This window comes from Lutra lutra, chromosome 14 (genome assembly GCF_902655055.1).
Source record: "Lutra lutra chromosome 14, mLutLut1.2, whole genome shotgun sequence".
In the NCBI taxonomy this organism is placed as follows: Eukaryota; Metazoa; Chordata; class Mammalia; order Carnivora; family Mustelidae; genus Lutra; species Lutra lutra.
Genome location: NC_062291.1, coordinates 53,764,277 through 53,785,109, shown reverse-complemented (window position 1 = coordinate 53,785,109; position 20,833 = coordinate 53,764,277). Strand labels below are relative to the sequence as shown.

Genomic DNA, 20,833 nt, shown 5'->3' with positions numbered 1-20,833 from the left:
AGGAAACAGAAGTTCAAGAGAGTTGAGATGATGGGAATCTTAGAAGCAGTAATGGAGAAAGGTGAACAGATTTTAAAATTTATCGTAGATCTAGAGATGGTACAACTGGCTGGATGGATGGATGCAGGGATGTGCAAGACACCGATGTAGGTCAAAGGTGACTTCTTGTCTCTTGTCCCATAATCTCCCTTTCCTTCTGGACCCTATTTAGAATAATACGCTTTCATTTCATCTTCCAGGATTTTTGCCAGCTCTTTCACAGTTTCTATTAATTCATCTCTATATCCCATTGTAGGTGATGTTATAAGATCAATCTCACAATTCAAAGTTTCTCCTGTTGTGTCAAATCTGTATTGATAATTACCAAATTTTCAATTCTAGTATTCATTTATGGATATTTCTGAAATTTGCCTTTTTTATAATTTATAATTTATAATTTATATTTTAGAATTATATAAAATAATATATAAAAATAATTATATTTTTTATAATTATCTTACTTTATGGTTGTTCAGATTATTCTATTTGTAGTTAACTAAAATCTATTTGCATCTACTGACTTTTCTTCCCGGTAGTTCACTGCCTCCTATAGACTGTCTGTGTAAGCTTATATCTTAGAATCTTTCCCCCATGGTAGTCTAATGGGACCTTAATCTGAAACTGTTGTATTTGTTTTTCTAGGGTCCCAGAATTGTTTTCCTGATTTATGGTTCCTACAGTAAACACGTAGCATAAACCCATAAATTTACCCGTGGTACAAGCCTAGGACTCTGATTTCTCGTAGACTGTTTCCGGACTGATGGACAATTTATGCAAGTCCCATTTGAATACATGAGCTCTATGAGGCTTTATAAAGGGAATCAAGTTATAGCTCCATTTTCTGCTAAAGCCTGAAATCAAGTTTCTTGTCCCTACATAGGATCTCAGCCCCTACATTCTTCAGTAGAACTTCACTTGTTTGAGGGAATCTACCACACACTGGCAGGAATTCTGTCTTGAAGTAGGCAATTTTTGTCACCTTAGAGATGATGACTGACATTGATTTGTGTGAATAGCAAACATTTTCTGTTAAGTGGCAAAACTCAAGTTTTTGCTTTATAGATTTACAATGAGTACACTGATATTTGATAATAGATGTTTCTGCAATCAATTTCACTTTAGATTCCACCAGAGCCAGTATGTATTCTGAGAAACTGAGGTCTACCTTTAATCAGGAGGTACAAGATTGTATTGGGATTAAATATTTCTAATTTCTATTATACTCTTACAGTTACCCCACTTTTGCCTCTATTTTATATAGTTGATAGGGTGTTATTAAAAGTGTTTACTTTTGAATAAGCTTTTATAACCACCCAGAAGGAATAAGGCTATACCCTACTGGTTCAATTGGTCTCCACCTCAGAGACTTTTACCCTTGTTAGCATTATAATAAGCTCTTGTTGAGACTAGAATAGGTTTTGGAGACATGTTTGTGGATATATATGTAACAAAAATTATACCCAGAACCCTAAATTTTAATGTTTCTTTCAATGCTAAAAAATTTAAGATTTTCCTATAGGAAATACTACTGATGACGGATTATTATGGAAAATTTCAAAAAGTCAAAAACACCTATAAGGGAACTAGTACAATGGCTATTCATGAACCCATTACTCAGCTAAAAATATTAACATTTTCTGATGCTAGTTTTGTATCCCACATGCACACTTTTAAAAAAAGTTAACTACCATATCCTTATCACATCCACAGAATTAACTATAGTATCCTATACTGCTCAGTTCAGTTTTCCCTATGTATCCTTATTCCTAAGCTGTACTGCTGTGACTCTAAATGGGTCAATTAACTGAGAACACTTAGTTCTTACCTGTTTAATTTGGAAAGCTGGAATGAGTGATTTAATTTTATACAATTCAAAAGGTTTTTTTTTTTTTTTTTAAGATTTTATTTATTTATTTGACAGAGAGAGAAAGAGATCACAAGTAGGCAGAGAAGCAGGCAGAGAGAGGGGGAAGCAGGCTCACTGCTGAGCAGAGAGCCCGATGTGGGGCTCGATCCCAGGACCCTGAGATCATGACCTGAGCCGAAGGCAGAGGCTTAACCCACTGAGCCACCCAGGCGCCCCTCAAAAGGTTATTTTTTTAATGTTATAGTCACACTAAGTCTTCCCCGACCTCTAACCCGTCTTTTTCCATTGAGAGGCAATCATTTTCCTGTCTATGCTTGCTACTAGAAATATTTTACTCTCTGAGAATTTAAACTACCTAAATATCTAACCTTTCAAATTGGAAAAAGACCTTTAACTTTTGTGAATTCTTCTCCCCTTCCTATTTAATTATATATTGTTACCTACATATTCTTAGACAACATCAGTTATTATGAGCTATGTTAATTAGCTGACTTATGTAAAGGGCAAATAAAGATTTAACTCAGGTATACCTGTTCAGCTACCCAGTGATATTACGATGGATGTTCTAGATAAGAGTTTCCTTTTGGTCTTCTACAATCTGAATATAAATACTAAATGGTGAAGAAATAACTACTTAGTAAGAAAAAAAGGTGTTAAGCTTTTTTAGAACCCTTATATCTGAACTAATAATTTTAGGCTTTTGCTTTTTCTAATGGTATTTCCTACAAATAACACACAGTTGCGTATGTTTTGCAGTTTCAATCTTTTTATTCTCTGTGGAATGCTAGGTTTAATGTTACAGTATGGTTGTCAAAGCTACTGAAATGTGACAAATGTCCATGTTTAAATGCTGCAGAACAGTATAACTTTAATGATTTTAAACAAAAAAGTTGTTACTTTACAGCTGAGGTCTGATGGTTTTTAAACCGATGCCTATGTGTATGGCCAGCCACAAACCCTGGGGATGTTTATTACCTGTACATGTATATACAAATATATCCCATACATAAATATGCACACAGGCACGTATTAATTTATGTGTGAAATTTATAAAATTATATACATACACATACATGCATATCTATATACATATACCCACCCTCACCATTGAGCTCACTTTCCTAACACTAATCAGCTTCATGCCCAATTATTATTGCTGCCCAGTATAACTACATGATTTTAGTGCCAATACCAAGCACCTTACAGGATGCAGGATAGGTATGTCTGTGCATATAGATATGTGTATTTATGTATGTTGTGTATATAAAGGAATTATTTCTCCCTTTTATGCTTCAGTCATGCATTACTACAATAAACAGTCTTTTCACCATAGGTTTTAGAATTCTAAACAGTGTAAAATCTACTTCTGGAAAACTGTATATGTTCATAGTTACAAAAAATATATTATATATATATGATTGAAACTTATTGAGTACATATGTTCTCTGAATCTGGCTATATCCTAGCCATTAGATAAATTAAAAAAACACCCTATTAATAGGATGTTATGATAGCCTTAAATAGACCATTACCTGTATTTAGAATAGTTGATATATTTTAAAAGTTGACAAAATGATGTTAAAGATTTGAAAAACACTATGCATTCTGCATTAAATATATAAAGGTTTCCACCAAGGGCCAGGTTCAATTCATTGTCTAAGATTTTCATGTTCCAAGAGTGACCAATATCAGTCATTATTCTTAAAATTATGGCTCATTAAGGCTTTTATACAAAAAAAGCCCTATTTTTAATCATTTATAAAAACAAGTTCTATTTAAAAGAAAAAATGTACATGAACACTAAAGTACTCATGGATATTATCCTGTACAAAGTGACTATGTAAAGATAGGAGGCTCGTTCCCAGTAAGAACACCTCATGGTAGCACATGTAAACCTGGTTTGGTTCCTCTGCTCTGCAGCTATTCAGCATGTAAAATTTAAACCATTTCACATTAACATTTAAATTTAATACAGTGCAAATATTTGAGAATAACTTGTTCCCCCCAGTGAAACAAGAACCAGCGTTATGCTGAATATTCTTCAGATCTATTTACACATTGAGCTAAAAGTTCACCATAAACTTTGAAATTTGCTGAATATCAGCAGAAATGTAACTGAACTAGCAGCAATTGCATTTACAATATTTGATAGTTACTTGAGAGAATGCATAAAATTTTCCAGGCTGTACTCTGAATCATATTGCTCTTGATCCCAAAGATCACTCAGGTTTTCAAGAATTGATTTCATACTTGCTTTTCCCGAAGTAGAGGTGTCAGCTTTTTCTGCTTTTCCATCCTTAAGAAAAAATAGCAGAAAGACGAAAGATTATGAACTTCAGAAATAATATTCTACTTTAAAATATCATACTTGTTTCTAACACTGCACTCAACAGGTAAACACTTCAAGCAATGTGTAAATTTGTGATCTCATAAGCTAATTCTATTTTCCCAGTCCTAACAGTTTTATTATCATTTTAAGCTTTTTATTTAGGAAGAATTATAAGAACATTACAAAGAACTCATTGTGTATGTATATATATTAGATATATAAATCAGCTTTTCTCCCAAACCATTTGAGAGTTACGTTGTAGATATTATGTCTTTTTATCCCTAGACAGGAATCAGCCTGTATTCTTGAGAACAAGGATGTTCTCTTATATAATCATAGTATAATGCTCATTTATACTTAATATTTATAATTTTTATTTATAATTATAATTATAAATAATTTTATTTTAATTAAACTTAATACTGCTATGTAGTCCATATTCAAATTTTGCCAATTGTCACAATAAGGCCCTTTACAGCAATGGCTTTTGCTTCCTTGAAATATCTCCTGAGCACAGTTCTGCTTCTTAAAAGTCACCCATAAGAATATTCTTTCAAAGAGAATAAAAGCTATTTAAAAACAGGAATCCAGGTTTCTTTGATCCTTCTTTTTAATAGATTACATGTATCTTACTCAACTTTATTTACATGATGTGACTGAAGAACCTCCCCCAACTGGGCCATCTCTTGGGGACTTACTAATTACTGTTTAAAACGCAGCACCCAGCACCAGACACAAAATTCTAAATGTGGACTTAACACATACACACACACACAATACAATGGAACTACTCTCTCTTGTATTTGGACATTACAATTCTTTACAGCTCATTTAATTATCTAAGGCCATTTCTCACCATAATTTATACTAAGTGTGCAGTGGATTTTTCTGAACCTATGCAGGACTTTAAATCCAACCCTACTGGTTTTACATTATTACACCAATATTTCTAAGATGTTGTATTCTTTGATTATGGACTGTTATCTGATGTTTTAGTCCCATCATCCAAAATAACGATAATGGCTACTATTTGAGAATTTATACTAGGTATCTTTTCTAAGCGCTTACATATTTCACTTTATCTTTACAACCATGTAGTGATACCAGCATTTTTATCCTCCCACGGGCACAGAAGTCTCTGGGCAGACAAGTTAATTTGCCAAAGGTCATCAGTTAGTTAATAGGAGGCAGGGCAAGAAACACAGACCCACATCTGACTGACTCCAGTGATGGCTGTCTTTTAGTAGGAAAGGGCTAAGAAATCTCGAGGCAGGACACTAAAGAGAGAAATCTAAGAGTTTTATCTGGACATCAAAAATCCCTCATAGGAAAAAAAAAATCCCTCAGAGGGTTGCCTCAATAATACTAAAGTGAATGCCTTTTGCTGCTTACCTTAATACTTTCACCAAGCAGTCCTGGGAAGTCCCTGAACACATTAAAGATATAGCAAATTGTATAAGTTCTTTACCTTATCAAGAGTAAACAGATCAAGAAGTTGATCTGTCCCCATACTCTGCAAACTAGAATTCTCTTGGCTGATAACAGTATTTGCTATGTTCATCTTGAATTTCTGCAAACCCATTATTTTCTCTTCCAATGTTCCTCTGGTTATCAATCGGTACACGTTAACCACACGTTTCTGAATGACAAAAAGAAGTAAACAACTGTAGCACAAACTGATAAGCTTTGAGGTTCACCAAGTCAGGGGGCTTGCATACTTGAACCAAGTACTTAACTACTACCTAATTAGGATTGGATTTTCTTTATTTAACAGGCTTCATGAGCTTAAAATTTTATCATTTTGCAGAGAATTAAGTATTAGGAAGGGACAGTGTCCAAGGTTTCCTTAGCTCAAGTACCTTATTTAATACATGAGGAAGTGGTGCCACAGATTGGGTGACTTGCCTAAGGTCACAACACTTAGCATGAGAGAAGACACTTAAACCAAGGCTTCCTGGCTTTTTTGGGTATTTTTCCCAGGGTACAAGTTAACACCTGTGAGTGAGGACTTTTTACCTGCCCAATGCGATGGGCCCGGTCCATGGCTTGTAGATCACGCATAGGATTCCAGTCGTGTTCCACAAATACTACTGTGTCAGCGCCTGTTAAGTTAAGCCCCAGGCCGCCAACATGAGTTGTAAGTAAAAGAACATCTATGGATGGATCATTGTTAAACCTGAAAGTATAGATATTAAAGAAAAATTAGTATATTTCTAAGGTTTCTGTAACAAACTGGGCCTTTAACATGTAGAGACAGAAGAGTTGGGGGGAAGGCTAGCTCAGTCAGGAAAATCAGAGGATGAGGTGGTTGCTACTATTATGCTAATCCTAGAAGATACTGATAAAAGTTCTGACATCTAAGAGCTTCTAGGAAAAAGAAAAACTAACATTATTACCAAGCTACCATTTATTCCATTTTCACCATGAATCAAACGATGGGCTTTTGTACTTTGTGTGCATTATGTTATAATAGCTCTATAAGGATATTATCATTGTCCTTATAGATATTATTTATTTTTGATAAATAAGCCCAACAGAACATGTCTAGAGTCAGGAGTCAAACCTGGGTTTTTCTACCTGCAAAGCCCCTTTGTGGGTCTCTAAAACTTGTGCTTAATAATCTCTTAGAGATGCTTATTAAAAATGCTCACTCTTATGATCAGCAGGTCTGGGACAAAACCTAGGAATCTGCATTTTAAAAACCAACCCCTGGGTCGCCTGGGTGGCTCAGTCGGTTAAGCCGCTGCCTTTGGCTCGGGTCATGATCCCAGGGTCCTGGGATCGAGTTCCGCATCAGGCTCCTTGCTCAGCAGGGAGCCTGCTTCTCTTTCCGCCTCTGTTTATGTGCGCTCTCTCTGACAAGTAAATAAAATCTTAAACAAACCAACCAACCCCTAAGGTTTCTAAAGTAGAGAATGCAGACAACTCTTAAACACTGCACTCACCAATTCTGCTTCCTACCTGGGCCAGCTTCCAATTTGTTCTCAGCAGAGACACAGGGATGTCAGAGATCTTAGCTAAGCCACTTGTGTCCTCCTACCCTAACCTCCCAAAAAAGATAAGAAGGAAAGTCGTTGCCTCTATCTTCTGTTGATGCCTTAAATTTCTTCCATTCCCTTCAGAGTGCCTTCCTAATATTGTCATGCTTTTCCTTTTCTTAACTAAAACTATCAATTCTATTTTTGGAGTTCTATATTTTAAAATGGGTTTAGTTGGGCTGAATCATACCATAACAAAACACATGTGTAGATATTTAGCCAAAGAAAATGTTTCATGAGGCAAACTTCTATGTAAGTAACAACTGACTATAACTTCCTTTCTAAGAGTTTGAGAATCCACTTACCGTGAAACAATGGAATGCCTCTGACCAGGAGGTATGCTGCCATCTAATCTCAGGTAAGTGACAGAGGGTAAGTGAGGTTTGAGAAGATCATGTTCCACTATATCAAGCATGCTTTTAAGCTGACAGAAGATCAGTATCCTGTGCTGGGCCACAACAGACTCTGTGCCACTCTCTGAAGTGCTGCCATTTCCCAAACCACAGTCCAACAGCAACTTGAAAAACAGAATCAGCTGTTACACAGGTGTCCAATAAAGGAGGCAACCAATCTCACTGTGACAAATACTTCTTGTGGTAAGAAAAGGCTAAGCTCATCTGTCACCTGGGAAGCAGACTGGCACTCTGGGTTGTAATCTGTTAGCCTGCAGCCTCTGAACTAGTTTGTGAGGTGTTCAGGCTTAGAATTTCCTCATCACCTCTTCAGGAGGTTCTCTGATAGGCCCCTATCCCCTTTCCTGAGTTACCTGAGGCTCAGTAGAATCTCATAAATGTTTATTGAAAATGAAGACCTCCAGGCAAATGGTTCACGAAAAGTTATAAAAGAACAGAGTGGGGGTGCCTGGCTGGCTCAGTCAGTAGAGTACGCGACTCTTGATCTCAGGGTCGTGAGTTCAAGCCCCATGTTGGGTATGGAGCCTACTTAATTAAAAAAAAAAGATAGAACAGCATGAAGAAAACATAACATAGCAGCTAAATCTGGCAGAAATCAAAATTACAAAAAAGAGAACCAAAAGCATCTAGTGAGATCTGGATTCCTGAGTGTACTACAATATAGTTAGTGACCAGTATCTTTAACAGCAAGAACCATGCTGCTATTGATCTTTTGTATTTCCTGCTACATTATGGCTTAGTGCCTGGCATATAGCAGGTACAACAAATGAACAAATATCCAAGTAAGTGAACAAAATCCAAGAAAATCATGTGTATATCTGTTTGGGAAACTAAAGTACCCAGTATTTACTCTTCTTCATTCCTAGGACCTTAAGATAGTAAATTCTGCCCAAAACATAAGAACTCAATGCAGGAGACTTTCTCCTTTCTACTCATGAAAGTTACTCAGAAAACCAAAAGCTCAGCTGGACAAGATAACCAAAAGGGCACCCAGGTAAACTCCAAATTCAGTGTAAAACTTACTGTGCAGAAAAAAGTTAACACAGCAGACCTGAAATGCTTTTCTTAGAAAGTCCAGCTTGCAAGGTCTGTCCTTGGCTGAAACAAGTCTTGAAATTTGGGTTTTCAGTCTTTCCATTGTTCCCTACCTGATAAGGATGGCCTACTGTGCTTAAACTGTTGTACAAACAATATGATTATGCTGAGACTGGCTTGCTTTCTGGGAGTCTAGAATTTTGGTATATACTAGGCAGAGGGAATCTATATGATCGGAGCCAATAAAAACTTTGGGCATTGAGTCTCTAATTAGCCCACCTGTTAAGTAATATTTCACATGTGTTGTCATAATTTGATGCTGGGGGAAAAACAAATGTTCTCTCTCTTCTACCTTAATAGCCCTTAAATTGTAAATTTTTGCCCTAAGCTTTCCCTCCCTCCTTGATATAGAGTACATACAGAGTATACTACACCAAGGAACTCCTCCAGGTGGAATAAAGAAATCTGATGAATGTAACTATCTCTATCCCATGCCTCTAAATCTGCAATCATATTACGATCTTTATTTTTAAAAATCTGGGGTGTTTTAAGAGACTATAACTAGGTGGTATCCAGTATAAAGAATGTGGATACCAGTGGGAAATTCTACATGGCTTCTTTATATAAAAGAGGAGCTCTAGAGAGTAATTTATCAGAATGTCTGCCATGCACATTCAATATCTTAGTCCTTCAGGCAACAATATCAAACCCTACAGATAACCATTCATATTAAGAACATCCATCTAAGACTTCTCCAAGTTCATATTTACCATACAATCTTTCTGATATCTTCTTCCAGTGTAGCACTGTCTTACTGGATATATGGACATATCATTTGGCATAAATATTCTTGTCTGGCAGCAGAACTGGCATTCTGCATTCTGGTTTTCCCAATAATCTCTTATAACCTGAGTTTGCTCTGAGAGGCTTGATGAAATCCAAGTATTCTGGCAAAATCTAGTTTGTAGTCTTAAAGAGCTGATTACTAGACTCTAGGAAAATGGTTACCAAGGCCCCCTGATATGAGTGTAGGAGAGGCCAGATGCCTCCCTAGAGAGCAATTTAATTTTATCTTGCCCCAACTTCAGTACAGGCTAAATTAACCCAGGTTTTTCAAACTGTTCCTCATATAAGATGGTTTCCAGATTCTTTTGATCTCCCACTTAGCATGCCCAGAACCATAAATGATACTCAAAATTTGGTGTGATAGATATAAAAGACAGTGAAACTGTGATGCCCTCATTTTGGCCATTATATTATTATTATTCCTGCCCAAGATCACATGAGCTTTACTTACCAGTACCTAATTCATAAGACAAGTTTATAGTGAACCTGCCATCAAATCAAATGCAACTTCACACTATATGAAATGTGTGCCAAGTCTGACAGAATCTGTAAGTTTTTTAAAACTGACTTTGCGGGGCACCTGGGTGGCTCAGTGGTTTAAGCCTCTGCCTTCGGCTCGGGTCATGATCTCAGGGTCCTGGGATCGAGCCCCACATCGGGCTCTCCGCTCAGCGGGGAGCCTGCTTCTCCCTCTCTCTCTGCCTGCTTCTCTGCCTACTTGTGATCTCTGTCTGTCAAATAAATAAAATTAAAAAAAAAAACTGACTTTGCTTATTTCCATTAAATTTTACCTATAGTTTCAGTTTATCCTTCCAGTATCTTGAAATTTTAAAATTCTGGCAATATTAGATAATTCTGATACTAATACTTGCTTATAAACATGTTTCTGTATTTCTAGTGCCAGATTTATTTTTTATTTGACAGAGATCACAAGCAGGCAAAAGGGCAGGCAGAGAGAGAGAGAGGAGGAAGCGGGCTCCCCACTGAGCAGAGAGCCTGATGTGGGGCTCGATCCCAGAACCCCGGAATCATGACCTGAGCTGAAGGCAGAGGCTTTAACCCACTGAACCACCCAGGCACCCTTAGTGCCAGATTTTTAAAAAGCAAACAAGACTTCTCCCCTAATTCAGAGAATAGACATATTTTAGATGAAAGCAAACAAGAAAGCAAGCTAGTTCTCTATCCCCTAAGGCAGAACCCTTGCTCTAAATGGCTAAAAAGAACTGGGAAAATAGAAAAGTCAGGTTCTAGAAAAGCCCTCCATAAGTATGGCCAGAAATAATATGGGCCTAAGCTGCAGAGTTCCTAAGCATCTTAACCAGACACCAAAATGACAAGAAGCAATTTTAAAATGAGAGATCAGAACGCTGTCCAGACCCTTCTCACTCTTAAGAGCGTTTTCAGTATCTTTACTTAATAAATTTCTGTCACTTTACTCACAAAAAAAAGAGAGAGATCAGTTTAAGTAATAACTGCAGGGGAAAAAAAATAATGTGCAAAATGATGAACTAAAAATAATTTCAAGCCTATAATTAAAGTGTAGATGAAATTCAACATTTTTTTGAAATCTAATTAGCGGATTCCTTGACTAAGTATATCTTAGAGCTTTATCTAATATATCAGCTATGTTGGGGATCTGGATGGCTCAGTCAGTTAAGCATCTGCCTTCAGCTCAGATCATGATCCCAGGGTATAGGGATCAAGTCCCACATTGGGGGGGTCCCTACTCAGTGGGCAGTCTGCTCCCCACTTGTGATCTTTCTCTGAAATAAATAAAATCTTTTAAAAAAATGTATCAGCTATGTTAAGAAATTTGTGAACACTTCATATTCAAATTTAGTTTAGTCAAATAAAACTATTCCATATATAAACCATCTAAACACAATAGTCATTCTTCCTTTTTATGGCAATGCATTCTTTTATATTTCTATTTAATAATATAAGGATACATGCCTGGATGTCATATGTCATTATATAACATCTTCTATATTAACCAATGTGAAATAAAAAAATCTTCTTTCATTAGTTATTTTCAATGAAATTTAGGCCAGAATGACTACAGAAAGCAAAAACAATTACTAAATTACTATAGTCCAGATTTTATAGTAAGCTCTTAATTTATTTTAAAGATTTTATTTATTTGACAGAGACACAGCAAGAGATGTAACACAAGCAGAGGGAGTGGGGGAGGGAGAACAGGCTTCCCGCCGAGAAGAGAGCCTGATGCGGGGGGGCTCGATCCCAGCACGCTGGGATCATGACCCGAGCTGAAGGCAGCTGCCTAACCAACTGAGCCATCTAGGCAGCCCTAAGCTCTTAATTTTTTTTTTTTAAAGACTATTTATTTATTTATTTGACAGAGATCATAAGTAGGCAGAGAGGCAGGCAGAAAGAGAGAGGGGAAAGCAGGCTCCCTGCTGAAAGCCTGATACCGGGCTTGATCGCAGGACCCTGAGATCATGACCTGAGCTGAAGGGAGAGGCTTAACCCACTGAGACACCCAGACGCCCCCCCTAAGCTCTTAATTTTTAAGACAACGTAGAACTGGCGGCATCACGTTACCTGATTTCAAGCTTTACTACAAAGCTGTGATCACCAAGACAGCATGGTACTGGCATAAAAACAGACACACAGACCAGTGGAACAGAGTAGAGAGCCCAGATATGGACCTTCAACTCTATGGTCAAATAACCTTCGACAAAACAGGAAAAAAATATACAGTGGAAAAAAAGTCTCTTCAATAAATGGTGCTTGGAAAACTGGACAGCTATATGTAGAAGAATGAAACTCAACCATTCTCTTACACCGTACACAAAAGTAAACTCAAAATAGATAAAAGACCTCAACGTGAGACAGGAATCCATCAGAATCCTAGAGGAGAACATAGGCAGTAACCTCTTTGATATCAGGCACAGCAACTTCTTTCAAGATATATCTCCAAAGGCAAAGGAAACAAAAGCAAAAATGAACTTTTGGGCTTCATCAAGATCAAAAGCTTCTGCACAGCAAAGGACACTGTCAACAAAGAGGCAACCCAGGGAGTGGGAGAAGATATTTGCAAATGACAGTACAGACAAAAGGTTGATATCCAGGATCTATAAAGAACTCCTCAAACTCAACACACACACAAAACAGACAATCAGATAAAAAAAAATGGGCAGAAGATATGAACAGACACTTCTCCAATGAAGACATACAAATGGCTATCCAACACATGAAAAAATGTTCATCATCACTAGCCATCAGGGAGATTCAAATTAAAACCACATTGAGATACCACCTTACACCACTTAGAATGGCCAAAATTAGCAGGACAGGAAACAACATGTGTTGGAAGGGATGTGGAGAAAGGGGAACCCTCTTACACTGTTGGTGGGAATGCAAGTTGGTGCAGCCACTTTGGAGAACAGTGTGGAGATTCCTCAAGAAATTAAAAATAGAGCTTCCCTATGACCCTGCAATTGCACTACTGGGTATTTACCCCAAAGATACAGATATAGTGAAAAGAAGGGCCATCTGTACCCCAATGTTTATAGCAGCAATGGCCACAGTCGCCAAACTGTGGAAAGAACTAAGATGCCTGCCCTTCAACGGACAAATGGATAAGGAAGATGTGGTCCATATACACTATGGAGTATTATGCCTCCATCAGAAAGGATGAATACCCAACTTTTGTAGCAACATGGACGGGACTGGAAGAGATGATGCTGAGTGAAATAAGTCAAGCAGAGAGAGTCAATTATCATATGGTTTCACTGATTTGTGGAGCATAACAAATAACATGGAGGACAAGGGGAGTTAGAGAGGAGAAGGAAGTTGAGGGAAATTGGAAGGGGAGGTGAACCATGAGAGACTATGGACTCTGAAAAACAATCTGAGGGTTTTGAAGGGGCGGGGTGGGTGGGAGGTTGGGGGAACCAGGTGGTGGGTATTGGAGAGGGCACGGATTGCATGGAGCACTGGGTATGGTGCAAAAACAATGAATACTGTTACACTGAAAAAAAAAAAAAAAAAGACAACATAGAACTAAATGTATTAGCCTTAACATTTTCGTGCTTGAAATTGGTTCTTTTAAAAAGTTAAACCTTTTGGGGGCGCCTGGGTGGCTCAGTGGGTTAAAGCCTCTGCCTTCGGCTCAGGTCATGATCCCAGTGTCCTGGGATCAAGCCCTGAGTTGGGCTCTCTGCTTAGTGGGGAGTCTGCTTCCTCCTCTCTCTCTGCCTGCCCCTCTGCCTACTTGTGATCTCTATCAAATAAATAAGTAAAATCTTAAAAAAAAAAAAAAAAAAGTTAAACCTTTTGAAATCTTAGAATTTTCAAAAATTCTGTTTCTGAAAGCAATATACCCAGAAAGCAACATGAGCAAACTTGCAGAGTAGGCAGCTCCTGATAAAACTCAGAGATCCACACTGACGCACATTACAATCAAACCATTCAAAGAGAGTCCTGAAAGCAGCAAGAAAAGGTGAATCTGTCATGTAAAAGGGATCTCAGTAAGGTCAATATTTCTCATCAGAAACCATGGAAGACATTATTGAAGAAAGTGAAAGTATAATCTACAGAATGGGAGAACATATTTGCAAAATCATGTATCTGATAAGGGCTTAATATCTAGAATATAAAAGAACTCTTAAAACTCAACCAAAGACAGACTATAAAATTTAAAAATGGTCCAAGAACTTAAAAGGCATTTTCAACAATGAGATAGCACTTCATACCTACTGGGATGGCTACAATAAATAAAAAAGTGTTGGCTAGGATATGGAGAAAATGGAACACTAACATATTTGCTGATGGGAATGTAAATAGTACAACCACCGTGGAAAAGTCTGAGAGGCCCTGAAAAAGTTAAACATAGAATTTCTCTATGATCCAGCAATTCCACTCCTAGTCTACATCCAAAAGCACTGAAAAGAGGGGCTGTTTAAACAGATACTTATTAGCCCATGTTCATTGCAGTATCGTTCACAATAGCCAAAAGGTGGAAACAACCCAAGTGTCCATTAACACATGACCAGATAAATGTGATATATAAGTAATAATGGAATATTATTCAGCCATAAAAATGAAGTACTGATACATGCTACAAACACAAATGAACCTTGAAAAATGAAGTGAAATAAGCTAGTCACAAAAGTGCAAATATTTAGAGCAGGTAATTCATACAGATATCGAGTGGACTAAAGGGCACCAGGGGTTGGAGGAAAGGAGAATAGGAAGTTATTCTTGCTTAATGTATACCCAGTTTCTGTTTAGGTGATAACAAAATTTTGGAAATAGTGACAATAGCTGCCCAACATTGTGAATGTAATTAGTGACAGAATTGTACACTTAAACATGGTTAAAATGGCATATCTTATACTATATATATTTGCCAGTTTTTAAAAAAGCTAAACCAGACAGAAATGGTACAAATTAAAAAATAAAAGAAATGGTAAACACATCAGTAATCTTTTGGGAAAGCAAATTTACCCAGTGTTACAATCAAGAATATGTAACACATCTGACACTCATGAGACCTACTTACCTGTTTCAAAGCTGAGAGTTTAGGGGCATGTTGGATGTCATGAAGAGAAGAATTCTGAACTGCCAGTTTTTCAGTAGTACTTTTGAACTCTGGATGTTGAGGTGTTAAGACTAATGCTGGATGATTGCACAGTTTACGTAAGTACTGTAATGCCTTCAAGGGGGGAAAAAGTATATACAAGTCCATACATGCCACAAATGTCATGTCTCAATATCTTTTCCTATTCTATTCCATCCATAGAATGCCCTTTTTCCTATGCTTGCTACTCCTACTCATTCTACAAAAATTAGTTCAAATGTCTCATCTGGGATGCCTTCATCAGTGCTTCTTGTGCAGTATATGAGAGCATTTATAGCTTGTATAAATTTTACAGTTTACATCTGTCTCCCTCACTAGATAATGGGCTTCTCATGGCAAAAAGACCTTTTTCCCAGTCAAAGTGCCTGATAATGCTTACAGATGCTTTTGGAATAAGGCAACATTTTCTAAAGATTTCCTAAGGGTTTCTCAAACTTCAGTGAGTATAGAAATTTCTTGAGGACCTTATAAATCTGCAAATCTCTCCCCTACACAGTATTCTAATTCAGCAAAGGAGGGAGAGGGGAAGGTGGTTAGTTGGTTAAGAATCAGAACCCTATATGGTCCTTCTTTCTTTTCTCTAATTCAGCTACATTCTTTCTCTTGCCTTTTACTTGGCTTATTATTTGGGTCTTGATATTTCTATTAGCTCGACTGACAAGGCTCAAGAGACTGCTGGACACTATGATAGAAACTACAGGAGGTATTAGCCTTCACAACTACCTCTCCCCATCTTTTATCTTTAAAAATGTTACAGTATTTAATTTATTGGTAGCAATATTGGTAGAATATTTCAAAAGGGACAGAAAGACTGAATTGACACTTTCTCTTTTTCATTTGCTATTCCCCTGAGCACACAAGGCATACATGTCTCACAACATCTGTACTTTGGGTATCCTTGCCTGGAATCACTTCCCCCCACATATCTGCATGCCTCAATCTTCCAGATCTCTGCTTATATGTCACCATCTCAGTGAGGCCATTCCTGATCCCTGTACTAAAAACCACAACTCCTATACTATATAACACCATATGCTGCTTCATTTTCTCTTACATAATATGTATTTTACTTACTCCTTTTTCAATGCTATAAAGGAAGGAGTTTGTTTTTTCCAATGCTTTAACCCCTGAAATTACTGCCTTGTAGCAGGCATTCCAATTTTTTTTAATGTAAAGCAAAAGTTTCTAAAAAATCTTTTCATGTAATATACAAAAATATATTGCATTTTGTATAATTTTATTCATTTTTTATTATGTTAGTCACTATGCAGTACATCGTTAGTGTCTAATGTAGTGTTCCATGATTCATTGCTTGCATGTAACACCCAGTGCTCCACGCAATATGTGCCCCCTCCTTAATACGCATCCCCCTCAGGCTAACCCATCCCCCCACACCCCTCCATCTCTAAAACCTTCAGTTTGTTTCCCAGACTCCATAGTCTCTCATAATTTGTCTCCCCTTCTGATTTCCCACTCTTCATTTTCCCCTTCCTTCTCCTAATGTCCTCCGTGCTATTCCTTGTTTCACAAATAAGTGAAACCATATGATAATTGACTTTCTCTGCTTGACTTACTTCACTTAGCATAATCTCCTCCAGTTCCAACATTTTGTATAATTTTAATATTACTTATTTCTAACTATGAAAATAAATTAGTACTTTTATTTTCAAGAATGTATACACAGTATTGAAAAAATGTAAATAAATCCATACTTCAGTATTCCATGTAAAAACTGCTGTACTGAAGAACATAATTCTTTAAGAATTAAAAAAGACTATAATCTATACCTGGAATACATGGCCTGTAGCTTTAAGCTTTGGTTTTTCAGTTTCTTCGGAAAGTGCAGCTGAAGAAACTGTTTCATCAACATCACACTTGGCACGAGACTTAGCAAAATCCTCATAGAGCTGAACCTGTAAAATTGCACCCCCAAAAGCAGTAAGTATATTTATTTTCAACTGTTCAAAACATAGCTAGCAAATGCCAATAAGAGCAGTGATTCAGACCAGTCCTCATTAAAGAAAGTATGATATCTATGCTTTACTCCTGATTACAAATTACCCACTGCATCTTGGTAAATTCCTTTAAAATTACATTTAGAAAACAAGTATAACACTTTAAGCTTGGCTGCTAAAATATTAAAAACTAGTCAAACAGTCCTAGACTCAGTATTTCTACTCTGTTGAGGAAGATAAATACATTACAATAAAAGAGAACCTGAACCCCTACAAGTGAGAAAACCTTCTCTAAGTTATGTGGTACCCTGTAAGTACATTCTGAAAGACCCAAGTTTTAAATGAATACTATTGCTGGGGTGCCTGGCTGGCTTAGTTAGTTGAACACATGACTCTTGATCTCAGAATTGTAAGTTCAAGGCCCAGGCAGGGTACAGAGATTACTTTTGAAATAAATAAAACTTGGGGCGCCTGGGTGGCTCAGTGGGTTAAGCCGCTGCCTTCGGCTCAGGTCATGATCCCAGGTCCTGGGTTCGAGCCCCACATTGGGCTTTCTGCTCAGCAGGGAGCCTGCTTCCTCCTCTCTCTCTGCCTGCCTCTCTGCTTACTTGTGATTTCCCTCTGTCAAATAAATAAATAAAATCTTAAAAAAAAAAAAAAAAAAGAAAGAAATAAATAAAACTTTTAAAAAAAGGTAAAAGGAGAGAATACCACTGCTACCTAAAAGGAGAATTCATGAATGTTGAAACATTACCTTGGGGTCTGGGTTCCTGCCTTGTACATGCTAAAACACTATGAAAGGGAAGCGCCACGAAACAGAAATCAGAGTATAAAAACCCATGAGTGCTGGGCGCCTGGGTGGCTCAGTGGGTTAAGCCTCTGCCTTCGGCTCAGGTCATGATCTCAGGGTCCTGGGATCGAGGCCCGCATCGGGCTCTCTGCTCAGCAGGGAGCCTGCTTCCCTCTCTCTCTCTCTCTGCCTGCCTCTCCATCTACTTGTGATCTCTCTCTGTCAAATAAATAAATAAAATCTTTAAAAAAAAAAAAAAACCCATGAATGCTAAATAAAGTCAAATGTCACTTCCCTCCCAACTCCTCCTCTTCAGGCTACTTAAATGTGTTTTATACCACCATCATACCATGGATTTTTTTTTTTTTTTTAAGATTTTATTTTTAAGTAATCTCTACACCCAACGTGGGGCACAACTCTGGAGATCAAGAGTTGAATGCTCTACTGAAAGAGCAGGCCAAGTGCCCCTACCATGAATTTTTTTCATAGGGCACCTTTCCTTTATTGTACTTACTTCAAAAAGTCTTCATCTCATTGCTCCTAAAATATTCCTTTCAAGAAATACCAATCCCATTTTTACAGATGAGGAATGGAGTCGAGACAAATGACCATCTGTCATAAGAGATCTCAGCATCTAGATTAGTGTCCTGCTAAGCTCTAAACTCAAGTTATATAGATAGGAAAGAACCTAAGTTTCTGAGTGTGTCTGTATATCTTTTATTCATTTTATCATACTAAATCAACGCATAATACTGAAATGGATGAATGGATGCCATACTAACCTAGAACCTGAAGTTAAAAAACAGAAAATTCTGACTATAGGCCATGTCTTACTAAGACAAGGGATAGTTTCCCCTCACAAAATACTACACAAGAAAAGGCATACAAAAAATTCCTTTGAAAAAAAATAAATTCCTTTGATAATGGTCTCTGTATAAAATCAGAACTGTACAAAAGCCAAGTCTTATTCCAAAAATTTACTGGCAATGCAGAAGTACTTTTAAAGGGATGTGGTCCCACTTCCCAGGTTTGAAACTCAGCCCTGATATTTATTAGCTATATAACCTTGAGCAAGTTACTTAATGTTTCTGAGCTCCCCTTTCCTTATTTGCAAAAATGGAGACTGATAATTCCTATAATGCTGTTGTGAAAATATGACATTACAGTAGATTTTTGGCCCTTATAAATATTCACTCATTTCTTTAACAATTTAACCCTTTTCATGGTTTAATTAATTAAATTAATTCAACATGTAAGAAAGCAACTACGATACTGGCTTTTATTTTAATGCCATATTCAAAATGCATATATTCAAATGTATATCCACATGTCAAAACAGATTCATTCAGGTGCTATCTCTACATGTTTGGAACAGAATCTTCCTAAAGTCTATGAAAGCAGAAGCTAGATTTGAGTGATAAAACCAAAGTCTAATCCCTTTTATTTCAATACTTGTATGGCTTATTCAAAGCATTCTACTAATAAACATACCACAACCAACCACAATCACCAGATTTCTAACCTGGAGAGGACTAAGAGTACAGTAGTAGTCTTGAATAATTTTGGGTGGAAGATCCTGCAAAACATCTTCTTTCATTCTTCTCAAAAGAAAAGGCAGGACTTGGCGGTGCAGTGCATCCATCGCAAGAACACCTTTTAACAGTAAGAGAAAATGGCTTCAAAAGAGTTAGGAATAAGGTAAAGTCACCTGCGTGGTAGAGAATTATATCTTTTTCATACCTGCTTCTTGTTCGCGACTAGAGCTTCGAGCATCCCTACTTGCTAATATAGGTTTACCATATCGAGCAGCAAACTGGCGTTCAGTCCCCAAAAATCCTGGCATGAGGAAGTCAAATAATGACCACAGCTCCAAAACGTTGTTCTGAATATAAGAAAGGAATGTCAATTATCTTTTGTACTGGGATTATTTCCTTACACTTGAAAAATGGAATATTGGGGCGCCTGGGTGGCTCAGTGGGTTAAGCTGCTGCCTTCGGCTCAGGTCATGATCTCAGGGTCCTGGGATCGAGTCCCGCATCGGGCTCTCTGCTCAGCAGGGAGCCTGCTTCCCTTTCTCTCTCTCTCTCTGCCTGCCTCTCTGTCTACTTGTGATCTCTCTCTGTCAAATAAATAAATAAAATCTTTAAAAAAAAAAAATGGAATATTAATGAAAGCCCATTTATGATGACATAGATGAGGGGTAATCACATTTTTATATAGTGTAAGTCTGTATTTTAATATGTAAAATTCACATCAGTATCCTTGGTGAAAATATTCTATTCTACTGGGTGGAATTTTCAAGCCTCTTCCACCAAAATAAGCCTTGGTCCATGGTGTTTAAATTCTACTGGTGGCATCTATCAGGTAATAAAGAGAAGAGCAGAAAGATGAATGTTTCTGAATCTTTTGACACTAAAATTAACAGCAAGATTTAAAGAACTTGTCTGACATCACAATTTAAGGAAAACCTAGAAGAATTTTGTTATAGGTCAAGTCTATCCAGTACTCAAGGGCCATGAAACAGGCACAGTTTCCTTCCAATTCTACTGCTGAAGTTTCATTTTAAAAAAAGGAAGAAAAAAAAATCAGCACTTTTCCATTTTAGATGCATTCCCAATATGTGTGGATCCTAAGGTACCATGTGGGGCTTTAGTGTGGTGTCTGCTTCTCCCTCTGCCCCTCTCCCTGCTTGTGCTCTCTCTCTTGAATAAGGAAATCTTTTAAGATTTTATTTATTAACAGAGAGAGAGTGGGGTGGGGAGGACACAACCAGCGGGGAGATGGAGGGAGAAGCAGGCTTCCCACCAAGCAGGAGCTGGAGTCCGACGTGGGGCTTGATCTCAGGACCCTGGGATCATGACCTGAGCTGAAGGCAGACACTCAAGGACTGAGCCATTGAGGCATCCCTCAAATAAA

The 20,833-nt window shown here is 37.4% G+C and overlaps 1 protein-coding gene across 2 annotated transcripts in view; it reads right to left on the bottom strand.

Annotated features, from left to right (window-relative positions):
• Positions 1–2,650: 2,650 nt before the first annotated feature.
• BTAF1 (B-TFIID TATA-box binding protein associated factor 1) overlaps positions 2,651–20,833 on the bottom strand; it is a 102,975-nt gene continuing 84,792 nt past the window's right edge. For both annotated transcript variants that reach the window (XM_047701997.1, XM_047701998.1), the window contains exons 31-38: positions 19,658–19,799; positions 19,440–19,570; positions 16,960–17,085; positions 15,095–15,247; positions 7,579–7,790; positions 6,252–6,411; positions 5,704–5,874; positions 2,651–4,202 (exon numbers count right to left, since the gene is read on the bottom strand). In XM_047701997.1, the coding sequence (XP_047557953.1) occupies positions 4,059–4,202; positions 5,704–5,874; positions 6,252–6,411; positions 7,579–7,790; positions 15,095–15,247; positions 16,960–17,085; positions 19,440–19,570; positions 19,658–19,799 (1,239 nt within the window). In that variant the 3' untranslated portion in view covers positions 2,651–4,058. The remainder of the gene's footprint in view (positions 4,203–5,703; positions 5,875–6,251; positions 6,412–7,578; positions 7,791–15,094; positions 15,248–16,959; positions 17,086–19,439; positions 19,571–19,657; positions 19,800–20,833) is intronic.